Source organism: Coregonus lavaretus (genome assembly GCF_964263955.1).
Source record: "Coregonus lavaretus genome assembly, contig: HAP1_SCAFFOLD_5603, whole genome shotgun sequence".
Classification (NCBI taxonomy): Eukaryota; Metazoa; Chordata; class Actinopteri; order Salmoniformes; family Salmonidae; genus Coregonus; species Coregonus lavaretus.
Window position 1 is genome coordinate 1 of NW_028160905.1, and position 21,234 is coordinate 21,234.

General features: G+C 40.6%; 1 protein-coding gene across 1 annotated transcript; it reads left to right on the forward strand.

Annotated features, from left to right (window-relative positions):
- Window positions 1-18,084: 18,084 nt before the first annotated feature.
- LOC311121325 (T-cell ecto-ADP-ribosyltransferase 1-like) lies at window positions 18,085-19,715 on the forward strand (the record flags this gene model as incomplete). Its single annotated transcript, XM_084195826.1, has 3 exons — window positions 18,085-18,112; window positions 18,227-18,309; window positions 18,933-19,715. 3 exons carry the CDS (start codon window positions 18,085-18,087, stop codon window positions 19,713-19,715), a joined length of 894 nt encoding a protein of 297 aa, XP_084051952.1.
- Between the last annotated feature and the right edge of the window lie 1,519 nt (window positions 19,716-21,234).

Sequence of the window (21,234 nt, forward strand, 5' to 3'; positions counted from 1 at the left end):
TCTCCTAGTCTGATGGCTGTCAGGGTGTTGATGCTCTGTTTGAAATGTCTGTGTTTATTGTGATGATCAGAGGCCCAAAACCTGCAAACACACACACACACCACAAATAGCTAATTGTGTAAGACTTGATCGAACGTGAAAATTTATTGTTATTCCACACAAATAAAATTAAATAAGTTTGTGTTAAAACAGTCATTCTGCTCCAGTTTCAGGGCAGGCACTTGGCATGTGATGTGACAATAATGTTGGAGTGGGACAGCACTAACAGATCTGGGACCAGGCTAACACCCACCTGGGTCGTTGAAGGGGACCAGGATGTATGATGAAGGTTCCTGCTGGGTTCCTCTCTTACTGTCCATGATGGAGAAGGACTGTCCATGATGGAGAAGGACTCTCCATGATGGAGAAAGAGAGTGAGAGAGAGAGAGAACAAGAGAGAGAGAGAGAGAGAGAACAAGAGAGAGAGAGAGAGAGAGAGAGAGAGAACAAGAGAGAGAGAGAGAGAGAGAGAGAGAGAGAGACTACAGGGTTAAAAGCAGTCAGATATCATGTTAATACCAGTACCTAGACGGATAAAAACAGTCAGATATCACAGTTACAACATCTAAATAATGTACAGACATTTTTCATCTTAAAGTTAACTTTGTTGACTGCTGCCATCAATGACAAAAAGATTAGGTCTCATCTCTCACCCGGTGGTCAGTGGTCTGCCGTCCACCCATTTCCAGGTCCCTTCATTAACAGAGTCAGTCAGACCAATCCAGACTCTCTTCTTGAGATTGAAGAGAAAATCCTGTTGTTGAGAAAGATAAATATTTATACAGTGAGTTACAAAAGTATTGGGACAGTGACACATTTATGTTTAGTTTTTGGCGCTGAACTCCAGCACTTTGAATTTGAAATAATAGAATGACTATGAGGTTAAGGTGTAGACTGTCAGCTTTCATTTGAGGGTATTTTCATCCATATCAGGTGAACCGTTTAGAAATTACAGCACTTTATGTACACAATCCCCTATTTCAGGGGACCATAAGTATTGGGAGAAATTCACTTATATGTGTATTAAAGCAGTCAAAGCTTAGTACTTGGTCCCATATTCATAGCACGCAATGAATACATCATGCATTTCCTGTTTGTTTTGGTTGTGTTTCTGATTATTTTGTGCCCAATAGAAATTGATGGTAAATAATGTATTGACTCTCTCTCTCTCTCTCTCTCTCTCCTCTCTCTCTCTCTCTCTCTCTCTCTCTCTCTCTCTCTCTTTCCTCCTCCTCCCCCTCCCCCCTCCCTCCCTCCCTCCCTCCCTCCGTCCGTCCCTCCCTCCTTTCCTCCCCAGGTTTTGAGAGATGAGAAATTTTATTTTCCATGATTCACTGGACTAGAGCTCAATTAAGAAATTGACTTCATATTAGAGGAAACCAGCTCACTCACCAGAAAGCAAATTATGAAGCCTGTCTCTCTGACCAGTCAGGGTGTTGTATCTGGTCTGTAGCTGGTCTCTCTCTTTAGTCAGGGTGTTGTATCTGGCCTGTAGCTGGTCTCTCTCTTTAGTCAGGTTGGTTTTATAAAGAGAAAAATGCTTCTCTTCAGAGTCTTTGATGATTCTGTTTTCTGGAAAGGATTGATACATATAGCAATTGTAAAAAGCACAATTTCTTAATGCAACTGTAAGTTACAGGCATTAAAAACAAACAGTCTAAACAATGCTAAAAGTGGACAGAATATCTTGGATGTGGTTTGCAAGTTCCTTAAACATGTCTAACAGAGGAGGAATTTAGTGAATTTGGACCTTGTTGTGAAAGTCTGATATAGTGTAATGATTAGATAACAATACACTCACAGACTAGTCTCAGGGAGATGTTGTGAGTGACTTGTAGAACACACAGCATCCCAAAGCTCACAGCAACCATCCTGTAGAGTCTTCTCCCTGAATCGTCAGGTCCTGAGGAGAAACAAACTGATGTGAGAACACACACACATGCACATATACCCACCCCCCGACACACACACATACACACTAACACATACACACACATATACACAAGCACGCATACACATGCATGCATACACTCACATATTCAAGCAAGCACGCACCTGCACACACATACCACAACACACCTACAATCACAAACACTCACACGTAAGCACACACATCTCCTCTCCTTCTATCTCCTCTCCTCTCCTCTATTCCTATCTCCTCTCCTCCTATCTCCTCTCCTCATATCTCCTCTCCTAATATCTCCTCTCCTCTCCTCCTATCTCCTGTCCTCCTATCTCCTCTCCTCATATCTCCTCTCCTCCTATCTCCTCTCCTCATATCTCCTTTCCTCCTATCTCCTCTCCTCCTATCTCCTCTCCTCTTATCTCCTCTCCTCATATCTCCTCTCCTCCTATCTCCTCTCCTCCTATCTCCTCTCCTCATATCTTTTCTTTTCATATCTCCTCTCCTCCCCTCCTATCTCCTCTCTTCATATCTCCTCTCCTCCTATCTCCTCTCATTTTCCTCTCCTCTCCTTCTATCTCCATTCCTCCTATCTTCATTCTCAACCCTATTAGAGGAGAAGGTCCAAGGTCCCTCTCCTAGGATTGTATTCTCCAATGTGTTTTGAGAAGGAGGGGAGGAGAGAGGACGTGAGAAAGAACCAAGGAAAGATGAATTGAGAAAAAGCCCGTTGGCAAGTCTGAAATACCACTATTTCACCTCTATGGTGAGTTAATCTCTCTCTTTAACCACTAGGTGGAAACATCACTTAACCATTCAGTACTGTATCCAACCATCAACATAGTAACTACTAGAGAGAGAGAGAGAGAACATTGTTACAGTAGGCAACTGTTAAACAATTATTTTTTTGAAAGAATTGTCATCATTCCATGTCTTTACAGTGTAATCTTGTCCATAGTATATCTCACCACAGTCCTCCTGCCCAGAGAACTGACCACCATTATCAGGCTGTCCTGCCCCCCAGTACCTAAACAACACAGAGAACCAGACAGTCAGACACTGTGGTACAAACAACCTCCTCAATTATAGACATAGTCCTATGTTTTTTCAGCTTTAAAGCCACACTCTGTAAGATGTAGATACCATCATCAAGAGTGGGTCATCAACAATGATCATTATTTGTTAGTTAATTACATTTTCATATGAAAATACCTTATTTACATAAATAGGTAAATAGGCCTAGCAACCAGCACTTCTTACAACTAGTTGACAAGCAATGAACATATGACACAAATTCACAGTTGACAGAAAGGCCTATGATCGAACACAGAGCAGCCTCATACACACTGCAAAATATACAGATGTAGGATCTTAATTTGAGCAGGTTTGCTATAACTGGAAAATAGTCCTGCAGCAACAGAAAATGATAAGTATTATGATAATTATAATTAATGGAGTTTTTTCCTTCTTCTTTAGGGCAAATCAAGTCTTGCATTTCAATGTGGAAATTACAAACTTTAGGAACCTTTTTAAACCTTGAATACACTAAAAGTTTGCATTTCCTGCTATTCAGGAAAATTCTCAGCATCAAAAGAGTGATCAAAATGAGATCCTACATCTGTAGGAAGGGTCTCTTCTTTGAGCTATCAGGCTAAGAGACATGCTGTGTGTGTGTGTGTGTTACCTGAGTGCTGGTCTCCTGGTCCATTATTAGGAGCAGTGTCTGTTGTCTCTTCTCTCTTGGTGCTGGTCTCAGCGTCTCTCAGGGTGTCTGCACTGATGTAGATATCCATAATCCTCTCCTCCATCTCACCTCTGTCAAACTTGACCTTGTTGTTCATATCTGGCTCAGCATAGATGACCTTTGACATCTTTAACAATGCCTGGGTCTTTCTTTCTATGTAGGTCTACTATACATTAAGTCTATGCTTCTATAATTAATGTGGTGGTCTTCCAACATGGCCGCCAGGATGCGTCGTACGTCAACTGCAAGCCCTCTATACGTAAAGTCTCTGCTTCTAGTGATATTTCTGTCTCTGAGTCATCTGTGAGTCTCTGTCAATGTGACTGCTGTAGGTGTTAACTCTAGGGAAGTATCAACAAAATGACACGGGTAGTTGTGGCTATGCTAATACAAAAAAAATAGAACAGGTTTGCATACTCGTGTACGTACTTGTGTGAATGTGTGCATGTGAGAGATTGTTACAGTGGTTATTGTTAAACTATTTTCCGTGGCACAATATAAATCATTCCATATCTCTACATGGTCATCTTGTCCAGAGTATATCTCAACACAGTCCTCCTGCCCAGGGAATGGCACTTGCTATTTGTGATGATGGACAGGACACTATCATACCAGGAAGATATAGATAATAGAGGGGAAGTGGAGAACAAAGTCTAGCTGTTAACATATATTAAATATCATATGTAACAGCCCCAAGATAATTCAGGTAGTTTCCAGAACTCCTCCTTCCTTTCACCTTTCTGCTGATTTGGACCCTCTGTTTACTCCCAAATATACACCAACATGTTCAGGAGGTCCAGGACTACAAACATGGGTCATTATAATGTCCATACAATAGATGTGACACTATAACCTGCTCCAAGTGGATATTGAGGGTTGGTAGGCTTAACCAGTGAGGATGAGATGACAACAGAAACCACCAGGGCTCTCCTCTCTCTTGATGAACCTTATTGGTTGAGGAGTTTTTGAGTGACAGCTGGTTTAACCACTTCACTTCCCTCTTTTGGGACCCATATAGGGGAACAACAGTCAAATATGAGCATTTGATATTGGGCTTATATGTAACTTGACAACAAAGACTGACTGTCAAAAATGATTAAGAAACATCCTTTGATACCCTTTGATATCTCTACTACACTCCTATACAGTGTATGTAATGGTGGTTTGGTAGAGTTGAGAATGTTTGCACCAGACCTAAATGGGAGCATGTAAATATATGTAGCAAGTAAGAAGAATGTATTTGAATTGTAATTGATTAAATGCACTGCATGTAGAGTGTGCAAAAAGTCAAATGTACTAACGTCATGTTGGATCTAATGATGTGTGAAACATAACTACTCAAATCAAATCAAATCAAATTTTATTTGCCACATGCGCCGAATACAACACGTGCAGACATTACAGTGAAATGCTTACTTACAGCCCTTAACCAACAGTGAATTTATTTTTAACAAAAAAGTAAAAATAAAACAACAACAAAAAAAGTGTTGAGAAAAAAAGAGCAGAAGTAAAATAAAATAACAGTAGGGAGGCTATATATACAGGGGGGTACCGGTGCAAAGTCATTGTGCGGGGGCACCGGCTAGTTGAGGTAGTTGAAGTAATATGTACATGTGGGTAGAGCTAAAGTGACTATGCATAAATAATTTACAGAGTAGCAGCAGCGTAAAAGGATGGCGTGGGGGGGCAGTGCAAATAGTCCGGGTAGCCATGATTAGCTGTTCAGGAGTCTTATGGCTTGGGGGTAGAAGCTGTTGAGAAGTCTTTTGGACCTAGACTTGGTACTTCGGTACAGCTTGCCGTGCAGTAGCAGAGAGAACAGTCTATGACTAGGGTGGCTGGAGTCTTTGACAAAGTACTGGTACACAGGAAGCTACAAACAGGAAATAAGTAGGACTTTTATTAATATGCTACTACAAACAAATATAACAATAAGTGTGTTTGTAGGTTAGAGAGAGAGAGAGAGAGAGGAAGTTGTGTCACTGTAGGCTACTGTACGTGTTACAGTATGTTGTCATGGTGATGTTAAACCCTTATCTCACAAATCCAGTTGAGTTTGCTGTCACATGACATGTCATTCCATGCCTTTAGAGGACTCCAATATTTGTGTATCTCAACACAGTCCTCACCCCCAGTAGGACCTGCATTATCAGGCTGTTGGTCATACCTATACCTACAGGGTTTAAAACAGTCAGATATCATGGATAATACCAGTACCTACAGTGTTAAATACATTTACATTTTAGTCATTTAGCAGACACTCTCATCCAGAGCGACTTACAGTTAGTGAATGCATACATGTTTTTTTTAAATGTTTTTTTTTCATACTGGCCCCCCGTGGGAAACGAACCCACATCGCTGCCGGCCAAACCCTCCCCTACCTTGGACAACGCTGGACCAATTGTGCGCCGCCAATACAGTCAGATATCATGGTTAATACCAATACCTACAGGGTTAAATACCATCAGATATAATGGATAATACCAGTACCTACACGGTTAAAAGCCGTCAGATATCATGTTTAATACCAGTACCTACAGGGTTAAAAACAGTCAGATATCATGGTTAATACCAGTACCTACAGGGTTAAAAACAGTCAGATATCACAGTTAGAACATCACAATCCTAAATAATATACAGAAAAGTTACAGTTTAAATTCAATTTAGTTGACTGCTGCCATCAATGACAATAACCTGTATAGATAAAAAGTTGAATGAACTGAATATTGGAGCCTCATTGTCACAGTAGTTATAATCTCTTACTCTGTGGTCAGTGTTGTTCCATCCACCCATTTCCAGGTCCCCTCTCTCTCTCTGTCAGTCAGACCAATCCAGACTCTCTTCCTGAGATTGTAGATAAACTCCTGTTGTTGAGAAAGATATATATATATACATGGAGCTCCAAAAGTATGGACACATTTTTGGTTGTTTTGGCTCTGTACTCCAGCACTTTGGATTTGACATGATAATGACTATGAGGTTAAAGTGCAGGCTGACAGCTTTCATTGTAGAGTATTTTCATCCACATTGGGTGAACCGTTTAGAAATGACAGCCCTTTTTTTACATAGTCCCCCCATTTTAGTGGACCAAAAGTATTCGGACAAATTCAATTATATGTGTATTAAAGTAGTCAAAGTTTAGTATTTGGTCCCATATTTATAACACGCAATGACCACATCAAGCTTGTGACTCTACAAACTTGTTGAAAGCATTTGCTGTTTGTTTTGGTTGTGTTTCACATTATTTTGTGCCCAATAGAAATGAATGGTAATAATGTATAGTGTCATTTTGCAGTCACTTTTATTGTAAATAATAATAGAATATGTTTCTAAACACTTGTACTTAATGTGGATGCTACCATGATTACAGATAGTGCTGAATGAATTGCGAAAAATGATGAGAGAGAAAGTTAAAGATGCACAAATATCATACCCCCAAGACACGATAACCTCTCCTGTTATTGTAATGGTGAGAGGTTAGGATGTCTGGGGGACAATGTACTAAAAGTGCTGTCATTTCTAAAAGGTTCACCCCCCCCCCCCCCCCCCCCCCCCTCGCTCTTTCTCTCTCTCTCTCTCTCTCTCTCTCTCTCACCTGTTCTTCTTTGCTGTTTATTATCACCAGGTCTGCTCCTCTGTCTACACAGTCCTGTCTACTCTCCTCCCAAGTTTTCTCCTCAGTAGAGAGGAAGTAACAACTGCAGTCAAACTTCTTCCATCCATCAAAACAACAGGGTTTCTCTGTTTGATGACACAACACAACACTGATACAATATGATACAAAACAACACAATAAACATCACATTTTATTTTCCATGATTTACTGGACTAGATCTCAATGAACAAATTGACTTTATAATTAAGAAAGGTATGAAAACCATTTCACTGACCACAAAGCAAATTCTGAAGGCTGTCTCTCTCAGCAGTCAAGTTGTTGTAGCTGGTCTGTAGCTGGTCTCTCTCTTTAGTCAGGTTGTTGTATCTGGCCTGTAGCTGGTCTCTCTCTTTAGTCAGGTTGTTGTATCTGGTCTGTAGCTGGATCAAGTTGTTCCTTTTATCCTCAGAATCTTTGATGGCTCTGTTATCTACAAAGTATAAACACATAGTTACTAGGTAAAACACCAGGGAAATAGGCCTAGTAACCAGCACTTCTTACAAGTAGGTGATAAGCTATGAACTTGGACACAAACTTACAGTAGACAGACAGGCCTATGATCCCAGCCAGTAGAACACACAGCAGCCCCAGACACACTGCAGCAACTAGGAAGGGTCTCTTCCCTGAGCTATCAGGCTCTGTGGACACATAAAATAAAATATTATGTTTTATGTGTGTGTATGTGTGTGTGTGTGTGTGTGTGTGTGTTACCTGAGTGCTGGTCTCCTGGTCCATTATTAGGAGCAGTGTCTGCTATCTCTTCTCTCTTGGTGCTGGTCTCACCGTCTCTCAGGGTGTCTGCACTGATGTAGATATCCACAATCCTCTCCTCCATCTCACCTCTGTCAAACTTGACCTTCTTGGTCATATATGGCTCAGCATAGATGGCCTCAGACTTCTCCAAAAACTGTTTGTGTTTTCAGTCTATTCTCAGTTTCTGGTCCTAACGTTACCCCTGTGTCTGTCTCTGTGCCTGTTTCTGCTCTGGCCTTTCACCAATGAACTAAATTCAGGTTGACTCTGATGATGTGTGAAACATAACTACTGGTACACAGGAAACTACAAACAGGAAATAAGTAGGACTTACATTCACATGAAACTAAAACTAAATACTACGTTTGTGTGCATGCATGTGTGTATGTGGGTTTGATAGAGAGAGAGAAAGAGAGAAAGAGAGAGAGAGAGAGAGAAATAGAGAGAGAGAGAGAGAGAGAGAGAGAGAGAGAGAGAGAGAGAGAAGGAGTAAGTTGTGTGCACTGTATGATGCTGTATGTGTTACAGTATGTTGTCATGGTGATGTTAAACCACTTTCTCACATATTGTTATGAGAATTATTTAACTAACATTTTCAGTGTCTCTGTGCGTCTCCCAAAAGGTTGTAATGCTTTTGGATCAAGAAACGGACAGAGTCCCGGTTTGCATAGTCAGGCCTTTATTAATTGAGAATTCTGCCACAAAATGGTCGTACAATATTTTTAGACGCACACGTCATACGAAAATCACACCCCTCTGTAGACGGGCTGTAGTTTTCCACTTTAAAACTGCTCTCCTGACCATCAGTTCACACACACACAAACACACATACACACACACACACACATACATACACACACATACACACATACATACACACACATACACACACATACATAAACACACATTTTCTTATCATAGTCTACTCCCTGCATTCCTCAGTTATCGCCGTTCTCACAATATTCTGCACCATGTTTAACAGTTCTCCTTCTTCTTCGCCATCCGGTCTAACTCCTACTCACATTGCTAAATAGTAACACAATGTCATAGTCTTTACTGGTCCTACACTCACACATTACCAGGTAGTAGATTCTAACACATCTCACACAGTTTCGGAGTGTAATAATTAGTCACTACTAAGAAAGTACTAATCATACTTAAAACAAGAACATTTCACAACTATATTTAAGGGTGGAACATTTAGTCATTACTTTTAACCTGTACATATTTTAATTTCTATATCACAAATCCAGTTGAGTTTGCTGTCACATGACATGTCATTGCAGGCCTCCAGAGGACTCTGATCTTTGTGTATCTCAGCACAGTCCGCCTCCCCAGTAGGACCTGCATTATCAGGATGTTGGTCATACCAGTACCTACAGGGTTAAAAACAGTCAGATATCATGGTTAACACCAGCACCTACAGATATCCACAATCCCCTCCTCCATCTCCAACTTGACCTTGTTGTTCATATCTGGCTCAACATAGATGACCTTTGACATCTTTAACAATGCCTGGGTCTTTCTTTCTATGTAGGTCTACTATACGTTAAGTCTCTGCTTCCAGTGATATCTCTGTCTATGAGTCATCTGTGTGTCTCTGTCAGTGTGACTGCTGTAGGTGTTAACTCTAGGGAAGTATCAACAACATGACACGGGTAGTTGTGGCTATGCTAATACAAAAAATAGAACAAGTTTGCATACTTGTGTACGTACTTATGTGCATGTGTGCGTGTGAGAGATTGTTACAGTGGTTATTGTAAAACCATTTTCTGCTGCACAATATAAATCATTCCATGTCTCTACATGGTCATCTTGTCCAGAGTATATCTCAACACAGTCCTCCTGCCCAGGGAATGGGACTTGCTATTTGTGGTGATGGACAGGACACTATCATACCAGGAAGACATAGATAATAGAGGGGGAGTGGAGAACAAAGTCTAGCTGTTAACATATATTAAATATCATATGTAACAGCCCCAAGATAATTCAGGGAGTTTCCAGAACTCCGCCTTCCTTTCACCTTTCTGCTGATTTGGACCCTCTGTTTACTCCCCAGATTGTTTACTCTCCTCTCTCTTGATGAACCTGATTGGTGGAGGAGTTTTTGAGTGACAGCTGGTTGAACCACTTCTCTTCCCTCTTTTGGGACCCATATAGGGGAACAACAGTCAAATATGATGATATTGTGCTTATATGTAACTTGACAACAAAGACTGACTGTCAAAAATGATTAAGTACTACTACACTCATATACAGTGTATGTAATGGTGGTTTGGTAGGGTTGAGAATGTTTGCACCAGACCTAAATGGGAGCATGTAAATATATGTAGCAAGTAAGAAGAATGTATTTGCATTGTAATTGATGAAATGCACTGCATGTAGAGTGTGCAAAAAGTCAAATATGTTAACGTCATGTTGTATCTGATGATGTGTGAAACATAACTACTGGTACACAGGAAGATACAAGCAGGAAATAAGTAGGACTTTTATTAATATGCTACTACAAACAAATAAACAACAATAAGTGGTTTGTAGGTTTGAGAGAGAGAGAGAGAGAGAGAGAGAGAGAGAGAGAGAGAGAGAGAGAGAGAGAGAGAGAGAGAGAGAGAGAGACACACACAGAGAGAGACACAGAGAGCGACACAGAGAGAGACACAGAGAGAGAGAGCGAGAGAGAGAGAGAGAGAGAGAGAGAGAGAGAGAGAGAGCGAGAGACACACAGAGAGAGAAGTTGTGTGCACTGTAGGCTACTGTACGTGTTACAGTATGTTGTCATGGTGATGTTAAACCACTTTCTCACAAATCCAGTTGAGTTTGCTGTCACATGACATGTCATTCCATGCCTTTAGAAGATGCTGATCTTTGTATATCTCAGCACAGTTGTCATCCCCAGTAGGACCTGCATTATCAGGCTGTTTGTCATACCAGTACCTACAGGGTTAAAAACAGTCAGATATCATGGTTAATACCAGTACCTACAGGGTTAAAAACAGTCAGATATCATGGTTAATACCAGTACCTACAGGGTTAAAAACAGTCAGATATCATGGTTAATACCAGTACCTACAGGGTTAAAAACAGTCAGATATCATGGTTAATACCAGTACCTACAGGGTTAAAAACAGTCAGATATCATGGTTAATACCAGTACCTACAGGGTTAAAAACAGTCAGATATCATGGTTAATACCAGTCCCTACAGGGTTAAAAACAGTCAGATATCATGGTTAATACCAGTACCTACAGGGTTAAAAACAGTCAGATATCATGGTTAATACCAGTCCCTACAGGGTTAAAAACAGTCAGATATCATGGTTAATACCAGTACCTACAGGGTTAAAAACAGTCAGATATCATGGTTAATACCAGTACTTACAGGGTTAAAAACAGTCAGATATCCTGGTTAATACCAGTAACCTACAGGGTTAAAAACAGTCAGATATCATGGTTAATACCAGTACCTACAGGGTTAAAAACAGTCAGATATCATGGTTAATACCAGTACCTACAGGGTTAAAAACAGTCAGATATCATGGTTAATACCAGTCCCTACAGGGTTAAAAACAGTCAGATATCATGGTTAATACCAGTACCTACAGGGTTAAAAACAGTCAGATATCATGGTTAATACCAGTACTTACAGGGTTAAAAACAGTCAGATATCCTGGTTAATACCAGTACCTACAGGGTTAAAAACCGTCAGATATCCTGGTTAATACCAGTAACCTACAGGGTTAAAAACAGTCAGATATCATGGTTAATACCAGTACCTACAGGGTTAAAAACAGTCAGATATCATGGTTAATACCAGTACCTACAGGGTTAAAAAACATTTCGATATCAATGTTAATACCAGTATGACAGGGTTAACAACAGTCAGAAATCACAGAACATTACAATCCTAAATAATATACAGGAATGTTTCATCTTAAAGTTAACTTTGTTTACTGCTATCATCAATAACAACAACATGTATAGAAAAATGTTGAATGGAGTCTTATTGACAGATTAGTTATCATCTCTCACCCTGTGGACAGTGGTCTGCTGTCCACCCATTTCCAGGTCCCCTCATTAATAGAGTCTGTCAGACCAATCCAGACTCTCTTCTTGAGGTTGTACAGAAATGTCTGTTGTTAAGAAAGATAAATATATATATACTACCAGGCAAAAGTTTTAGAACACCTTCTCATTCAAGGCTTTTTCTATATATTTTTACTATTTTTTACATTACAGAATAGTCGTGAAGACATCAAAACTATGAAATAACACATATGGAATCATGCAGTAACCAAAGAAGTGTTAAACAAATCAAAATATATTTTATATTTGAGATTCTTCAAATAGCCACCCTTTGCCTTGATGACAGCTTTGCACACTCTTGGCCTATTAACAGACGTCAGTTCAACGTCTGGTTTTGATTTACATTTGGTTGAGTTGGGTGAAAAAATATGAAATACCCTTACGTTGATTACTTTTAGCAAATCCAAAAGTTGATTCAACATCATCACAGTGATTTTTGGGGTTTGAAATCACATGGAAACAACGTTGATTCAACCAGTTTTTGCCTAGTGGAAAGCTATTACAAAATGTAGTCCAGAAAGAAAACACCATGTAGAAATATGTTTAACCATTCAGTAAAGAATGAATAATGCAAATCTTGGCGATATGAATAAATAGTTGATCTGATGTGTCTCCACCCGGTCCCTCTCTGTTCTCTGTCTGTGGCCCACAGATGGTGGCAGGATGCTTCAAGGCTCCATCCACCAATAAGAAGGAGACTTGGGTTGCATCCAAAATGGCACCCTATTCTCCATATAGTGCACTACAAAGTGAAATAGGGTCCAATTTGTGATGAAGGCTTGTAGACCAGACAGTTTGGTGCAACGTCCTCTTCATCTTTGATCATTCTGTTCTGTGTTTTTGTCCTAGAAATGTAAGTGATTTGTCAACCCTAACACACAAGTCATATTTGAATAAATTAACTAAGCTGATGCTGTGTTGTTTGTTTATTAATTTGGGTCGACTGTGTGTGTGAGTGGGTGTGTGTATGTGTGTGTGTGTGTGTGTGTGTGTGTGTGTGTTCTTGTGTGTGTGTGTGTGTGTGTGTGTGTGTGTGTGTGTGTGTGTGTGTGTGTGTGTGTGTGTGTGTGTGTGTGTGTGTGTGTGTGTGTGTGTGTGTGTGTGTGTGTGTGTGTGCATGTATGTGCGTGTGCATGTGTGCCCTCTCAGTACTTTTCTGCCTTCTGTCTCTGTTTAACACTGTTTAAAGTATCCAATCACATTCAATCAGGAAGCTGGTAGACCTCAGAGGACATTGTTCCTTTATTACTACATCTGGGGATTTGTTCTTCTTCTTATTAAAGACATTGATGCTGTTAATTGATCATGAAAAAAATGAAGAAAAAAACAAATCATAAGACTACATGGCAAATTACATGTCACGTTGCTAAAAAACTATGAATACAAACATTTGACAGATTACTATATGTTTACATACATACTGTCCTCTAAATCTTAACATAACTATACTTTTTTTCTCTTTTTGTTCTCTCTCTCCGTCATTACCTTAATTTTCTTCTTCCTCTGCTGTGGCTCACTCTGACAGTGAGACCTAGATTCAATCCGTAGAGGAGAAGATATGCGCTATAGCTCTATTGAAACGTAAAGTTAATTTTCAATTAAGCTGAGTTTACCGTGAATGCAGTCTCCGCATAGGTGGGAACATTGCCTTTGAATTTCAATTCCACTATAGCGCTGATCTTCTGCGCTGCAGACTGAATCTAGTACCTACATTGTGGGCGTGTGTGAGAATGAAGGAGGAAGTTGTGTGCACTGATGGCTGCTTTATGTGTTACATTATGTTGTCATGGTGATGTTAAACCACATGTATCTTGTCTGTAGCTGGTCTCTCTCTGCAGTTGAGTTCTTTGAGGCCTTATAATCTGCAACAACAATGTGTGCATGTGTGCGCGAGCACGTGTTTTGTCTTGTGCGTGCATGTGTGTGCATGGACATTTCTGTGTGTGTGTGCATGTGAGAGAGACTGTGTGGCTGTTTCCTGAGGATTGGTCTCCTGGTCCATTATTAGGAGCAGTGTCTGCTGTCTCTTCTCTCTTGGTGCGGCTCTCACCGTCTCTCAGGGTGTCTGCACTGACGTAGATATCCACAATCCTCTCCTCCATCTCACCTCTGTCAAACCTTTTATTCATATCTGGCTCAGCATCGATGGCCTCAGATATCTCCAACAACGTACAGTGTTTTCTGTCTACCCAGGATCTTGTGATATCGTTACCTCTGCCCTGTGTCTGTTCCTGTCCCTTACCGTAAGTGACACCGTTTTAACAGATGAGAAACTGTCAAATCAACAAATCACTGGCCACCAAGTGACTCCCCCCACTTTAGCTTCGAATGGAAACATGTTTGTTTCCCATCGTGCACATCTGTTTTAAACATACACTATATATACAAAAGTATGTGGACACCCCTTGAAATTAGTGGATGTTGATATTTCAGCCACACCCGTTGCTGACAGGTGTATAAAATCGAACACACCGCCATGCAATCTCCATAGACAAACATTGGCAGTCGAATGGCCTTACTCAAGAGCTCAATGACCTTTAACGTGGCACCGTCATAAGATGCCACCTTTCCAACAAGTCAGTTTGTGAAATTTCTGCCCTGCTAGAGCTGCCCCGGTCAACTGTAAGTGCTGTTATTGTGAAGTGGAAACGTCTAGGAGCAACAACGGCTCAGCCGTGAAGTGGTAGGCCATGCAAGCTCACAGGACGAGTGCCGAGTGCCGAATCGCATAGCGCGTAAAAATCGTCTGTCCTCAGTTGCAACACTTACTACCGAGTTCCAAACTGCCTCTAGAAGCAACATCAGCACAATAACTGTTTGTCTGGAGCTTAATGAAATGGGTTTCCATGGCCGAGCAGCCGCACACAAGCCTAAGATCTCTATGGTCAATGTTAAGCGTAGGCTGGAGTGGTGTAAAGCTCGCCGCCATTGGACTATGGAGCATTGGAAACACATTCTCTGGAGTGATGAATCATGCTTCACCATCTGGCAGTCCGACAGATGAATCTGGGTTTGGCGGATGCCAGGAGAATGCTACCTGCCCCAATGCATAGTGCTAACTGTAAAGTTTGGTGGAGGAGGAATAAGGGTCTGGGGCAGTTTTTTTTGGTCCGGGCTAGTGAAGGGAAATCTTAATGCTACAACATACAATGACATTGTAAACGATTCTGTACGTCCAAATTTGTGGCAACAGTTTGGGGATGGCCCTTTCCTGTTTCAGCATGACAATGCCCCCGTGCACAAAGTGAGGTCCATACACTATTGGATGCACATTTTGTTTTTTGCGCTAGCACTACACAGCTGATTCAAATAACCAACTCATCATCCAGTTTGATTATTTGAATCAGCTGTGTAGTGCTAGGGCAAAAAACTAAACGTGCACACAGCGTGGGTCCCAGGACCGAGTTTGGGAAACCCTGCTCTATGGCTCTGTCTGACACTAAGGCTCTATCTAAATTAGTCTTTCATCGATTCCTCTCCTCCTTCTCAACCCTATTAGAGGAGAATGTCCATGGTCCCTCCTCTTGGACCATATTATCCAATGCATTTTGAGAAGGAAGCAAGGAGAGAGGAGGAATTGAGGAAGAATGAATTGAGAAAGAGTCCATAGGCAAGTCTGTAATACCACTATTTCACCTCGATGGTGAGTTAATCTCTCTCTGACATTTACATTTTAGTCATTTAGCAGACGCTCTTATCCAGAGCGACTTACAGTTAGTGAGTGCTTACATACATTATTCTTTATTTATTTTTTTATACTGACCCCTGTGGGAATCGAACCCACAACATTGGCATTGCAAACGCCATGCTCTACCAACTGAGCTACATCCCTACTGGCCATTCCCTCCCCTACCCTGGATGACGCTGGGCCAATTGTACGCCGCCCCATGGGTCTCCTGGTCGCGGCCGGCTACGACAGAGCCTGGATTCGAACCAGGATCTCTAGTGGCACAGCTAGCACTGCAATAGAGTGCCTTAGACCGCTGAGACTCTTTAACCACTAGGTCAGGGTTCTTCAATTCCGGTCCTGGAGGGCCGAAACACCTCTGTTTTTCATCCTCTCCTTCTAATCAGGGGCTAATTCAGACCTGGGACACCAGGTGAGTACAATTAACTACCAGGTAGAAATAAAAAACTGAAGTGTTTCGGCCCTCAAGGACCGGAATTGAAGAACCCTGCACTAGGTGGAAACATCACTTCACCATTCAGCACTGTATCCAACCATCAACATAGTAACTACGAGAGAGAGAGAGAGAGAGAGAGAGAGAGAGAGAGAGAGAGAGAGAGAGAGAGAGAGAGAGAGAGAGAGAGAGAGAGAGAGAGAGAGAGAGAGAGAGAGAGAGAGAGAGAGAGCGAGAGAGAGAGAGAAAAAAACATCTTAAGCCTATCACAGGGATAACCAATAGTTAGTGTGTGATCGGTTTCTCACAGACCCAGTGATGTTTAACACATGGTGCATCCTTCCAACTCTTCAATGGGTCTGTTGCTGTCTGTGAGATCTCAACACAAGCCACCTTGACATTCAAGTTATTAGGCTCCCCTTCCATCCAATACCTATAAACCACACAGAGAATCAGAGTTGAAAATCATCCAATACTAAATAGAGAGAGAAAGAATGAGAGAGCGAGCGAGAGCGACAGAGAGAGAGACAGAAAGAGGGAGAGAGAGACAGAGGGAGAGAGAGAGAGAGAGAGAGAGAGGGGGAGAGAGAGAGAGAGAGAGAGAGAGAGAGAGAGAGAGAGAGAGAGAGAGAGAGAGAGAGAGAGACAGAGAGAGAGAGAGAGACAGACAGAGACAGAGACACAGAGAGAGAGACATAGAGAGAGAGACTCAGCGAGACATAGAGAGCTGGCTGGGGATGATTCCACTGTTCCACATGACATCTACCTACATGAACTATTATACAACTCTATAGCTCTACTCTATTCCATAGGAGAGAGAGCATCACACAGAAACCTTAGATTCAGGGACAGAGTCAAAGGTGGACGTATTACTAGCTACAGGTACAGCTGTAGTGTTGGTGACAGAGACCTGGGTGGACGTAATACTAGCTACAGGTACAGCTGTAGTGTTGGTGACAGAGACCTGGGTGGCTGTAGTACTAACTACAGGTACAGCTGTAGTGTTGGTGACAGAGACCTGGGTGGATGTAGTACTAACTACAGGTACAGATGTAGTGTTGGTGACAGAGACCTGGGTGGATGTAGTACTAACTATAGGTACAGCTGTAGTGTTGGTGACAGAGACCTGGGTGGATGTAGTACTAACTACAGGTACAGATGTAGTGTTGGTGACAGAGACCTGGGTGGATGTAGTACTAACTACAGGTACAGCTTTAGTTACTTATCTATGTTTTACTTAACACTTTACACACTATTTTCTTAAAAAACTGCATTGGTGGTTAAGGGCTTGTAAGTAAGCATTTCACTGTAATGTCTACACCTGTTGTATTCGGCGCATGTGGCAAATACAATTTTTGGATTTGATTTGATTTGATATATCTCAGTATCACTATAAAGATATTACATTGTAATGAAGAACGTGAAGGTAAAGATGTATCCAAATTGAAAGAGAAAGTAACTTTAAGGTTCTCTTTCAGTCAAGACCTCAACGTCACTGTATGGGATGGATCGTTATTATCACAGCTATAAAAAGAAACGCATGGTTGGGATGACAGAGAGAACTGATACACTGTAAGAAGAGTTTGATTGAAGAGCTCCTTGCATCAATAGTTACTAGTACAGAGTGCAGGTGAGTGCTTCTCCATTTGACAGGATGTGACATATTATTCCAGTCTTAGGAACAGGTTGTTGTTGTTGTATCACTTGGGTTGTTGAAATAAGAGTTAACTTTATTTGATTATATACTTTGAACATGCTGTAGATTTGAGGTCAACAACTTCTGCAACATGGGTGGTGGATATTCCTTAATTGATGGTGAGATATTTTTTAGCAATGACAACCGTTTTGTATGTAGCTGCAACTTATTTGTATGTAAAGGCACAATGGAAATGTTTCTCATCCTTTGACTGGTTGTGTTCTCATCTTTAGATGTGAAGAGCACTGAGAAGAAGAAAAACTACATCTCTGTCTTGGTTTTGATTCTCTGTCTTCACTTTGGACTGGTGACACAGGTACCCTAAGAAAAATACAACCTCAAACCTAATATTTCATTTACCTAGTTTAGTTGATTTACCCTGCTTATAATAAATTATGGCAAATCAGGAAATCAAGTTGAGTTAACAAAACGAGGCAATAACATTTGTTACATTATAAAGTATAAGTTCATACAACTTTACATTTAACACCAGCAGGGTTCATTTATATTTTTAAGTTGAACAAGTACTCATTTTACAGAGATAAGTTGAACAAGTACTCCTTTTACAGAGACATAATTTTAAAAAATAGTGTCCCACGACTGTTTTTTCTGACAAGAAAAGAGTGTCCTTAAATGTTATGGGCAATACCTGTGAATAGGCTTCATGTTGTTTTGACTACGCCCTGAGCTATGCAGAAAAAACAAATGTCTATCATATTTTTGTCATCCTGCTTTGGGACTTGGGCGGTGCTATTATTTTGTACTTTCATTTTGCACATTGACATAAACCAACAGACAAACACACAAGTCTACTATTGTTTTCCTCACAGTTGGCCTCACAAACTGCGGCCAATAAGGGATCGGTAGACATTTTATCACCCAAGCAAGGACCTGATAGGTCTGTAAGGAGAATGTCCCTAAAGAATGTTACTGTTACAGAAGGAGATTTTCCCACTGGACATGGCAGCTGATTCTGTTGACGACAAATACGATGTCTGCAGAGACGAAGCCTTTAAGAGAGTGGAGAGCTACTTCCTCCCACATGAGAAGAACACCACCACTAACTTCAGAAGAGCCTGGGACATTGCAGAGAAACATGCCTCCACTCCAAAAGATGGTCTGCAAAAAGTGCATTCCATCGCTATGTATTTGTACACAAATAACAAACCCCAACCTCCATCCGAATCCATCTACCTGAACTTCAACGAAGCAGTTAGAGAAGGCAGATATGGGTATGGAACATCATTCCAGCACCATTCCCTGCACTTCTATCTAACTGACGCCATTCAGATTCTCAAACAAAGTCAAACATCATGTAGGACCACCTACCTTAGAACCAATGTAACTTTTGATCAGGATGTTGTCAACAAAGAAATGCGCTTTGGTTATTTTGTCTCAAGTTCTATACATAAGACCTTATACGATTTTGGAGACACATCCTGCTTTGAGATCAACACATGTTTTGGTGTTAACCTGACATATTACTCTGCCTGTGCAAACGAGGGGGAAGTTTTGATTCCTCCCTATGAGGTATTCAAAGTCACCAACATCCAGATGAAGTCAGCAGTGAATAACCTGTGGTGTAAAGTCGTCTACACTCTAAAGAGCACTGGAAAATGGAAGAGTGACCTGAATTGTAAAGCAATAGATACAGGCTACTGCTACATAAAGCTATTAACTATGTTCATAGTCGCAATAGTGTTCATATATTTACAAAACTAAAATAGTGATTTTGTCAGACAGCATAGGCAGCAGCTCTGTAGAGATTAGATGATTATTTGGAATGAAAGAATAAAGTCATCAAATAAAAGAAATGTAACATACACAACAACTGAAATATTTTATTAAAGAAATGTGAATAAATGATGGTTAATAAGTGATAAGCAGTAATGGGAAGTCACTACTATCATGGGACTTTTATTAATTGTTTTATTCTGTGTTTTTACAGAATCCAACCCTTATAACGCATAGTGTATTTAATGTTTAAGAAATAATCAAAACCGAAATCAGTTATTATTTTATAATAATCTAACTGAAACCGAACCAACCTCAAAAAAGCACTATTACCACATATCATAGAACCAAAGTGTAATTTGATCAGAACATTGTCATCAAAGAAATCGATTTCGGCACCTTCACCTTGAGCACTCTAGGCAGGGGAATAGGCAGAGATTCATTTGGAGCGACGTCCTGCTTTGAGATCTCCACATGTCTTGGAGCTGACATATCATATTACTCTGTATTTACTGGAGAGAGAGAAGTCTTAATTCCTCCCTATGAGGTATTCACAGTGACCAACATCCAGACGAAGTCACCAGATAATAAACTATGTTGTGAAGTCGTCTACACACTAGCGAGCAATAGAGTTCGTAAGAGCTGAACTGCAAATTGGTGCCAAAATAAATCAGAAAAGCAGTTCATTTTTATTTTAATCACAATCAGCAGAACAGCCGATACAGGCTTCATATTGCTGTTTAATTATGTTCTGTATATTACTGATCATTCCTCCCACCAATGTACAAGGAGAAGTAATCTGAAAAAAAGGTATCTTTCTCAGCTCTCAGGTGTAACGATCCTGTTAAATGGATAAACACGCATTACTTTCTCAGATTAAGATTTTTGGAAATAATATAATGTATGGTAATAGATTGAAATTGAATGTAATTAATTAATTTGTCATTTGATTATATTTTTAGCATGTGCACTCCAGCTTATGTTGAATAAATAAAAACATTGAACATTATTACATCCCATGTCCTATATATCCACTACCTGTACATCAATTATAAAGAGATTAATTTCATCTCACTTGAAGAAAATGAGTTTGTTCTCAGGTTGCAATTAGAATGGACTACAAAGAGATTTAGATTTAAGGAAAGATTCAAAGATCTTGACAAATGAAACCTGAAGCTTCAATCGTCACATCTGAGTGAGATTGTGGCTAACATGGTAAATCTTTACCCATTATTCAACATAGTTGTACAAAGAAATTAAACTTAGTTATGGCTTTGAAATGAACTTGAGGCCAAAGATTTGAATTGTAACCAGAGTGATAAGAGAAGAGGAAACTGTCAGAGGGAGATGGGAGGGAGGGAGAGCAGGAGCAGGGTTAGTAGTTTCCTGTGTCTGTGAGGTCAGAGGGAGATGGGAGGGAGGGAGAGCAGGAGCAGGGTTAATAGTTTCCTGTGTCTATGAGGTCAGAGCTCAATACTGCTCAATCTATCAACCACACCGAGGATAG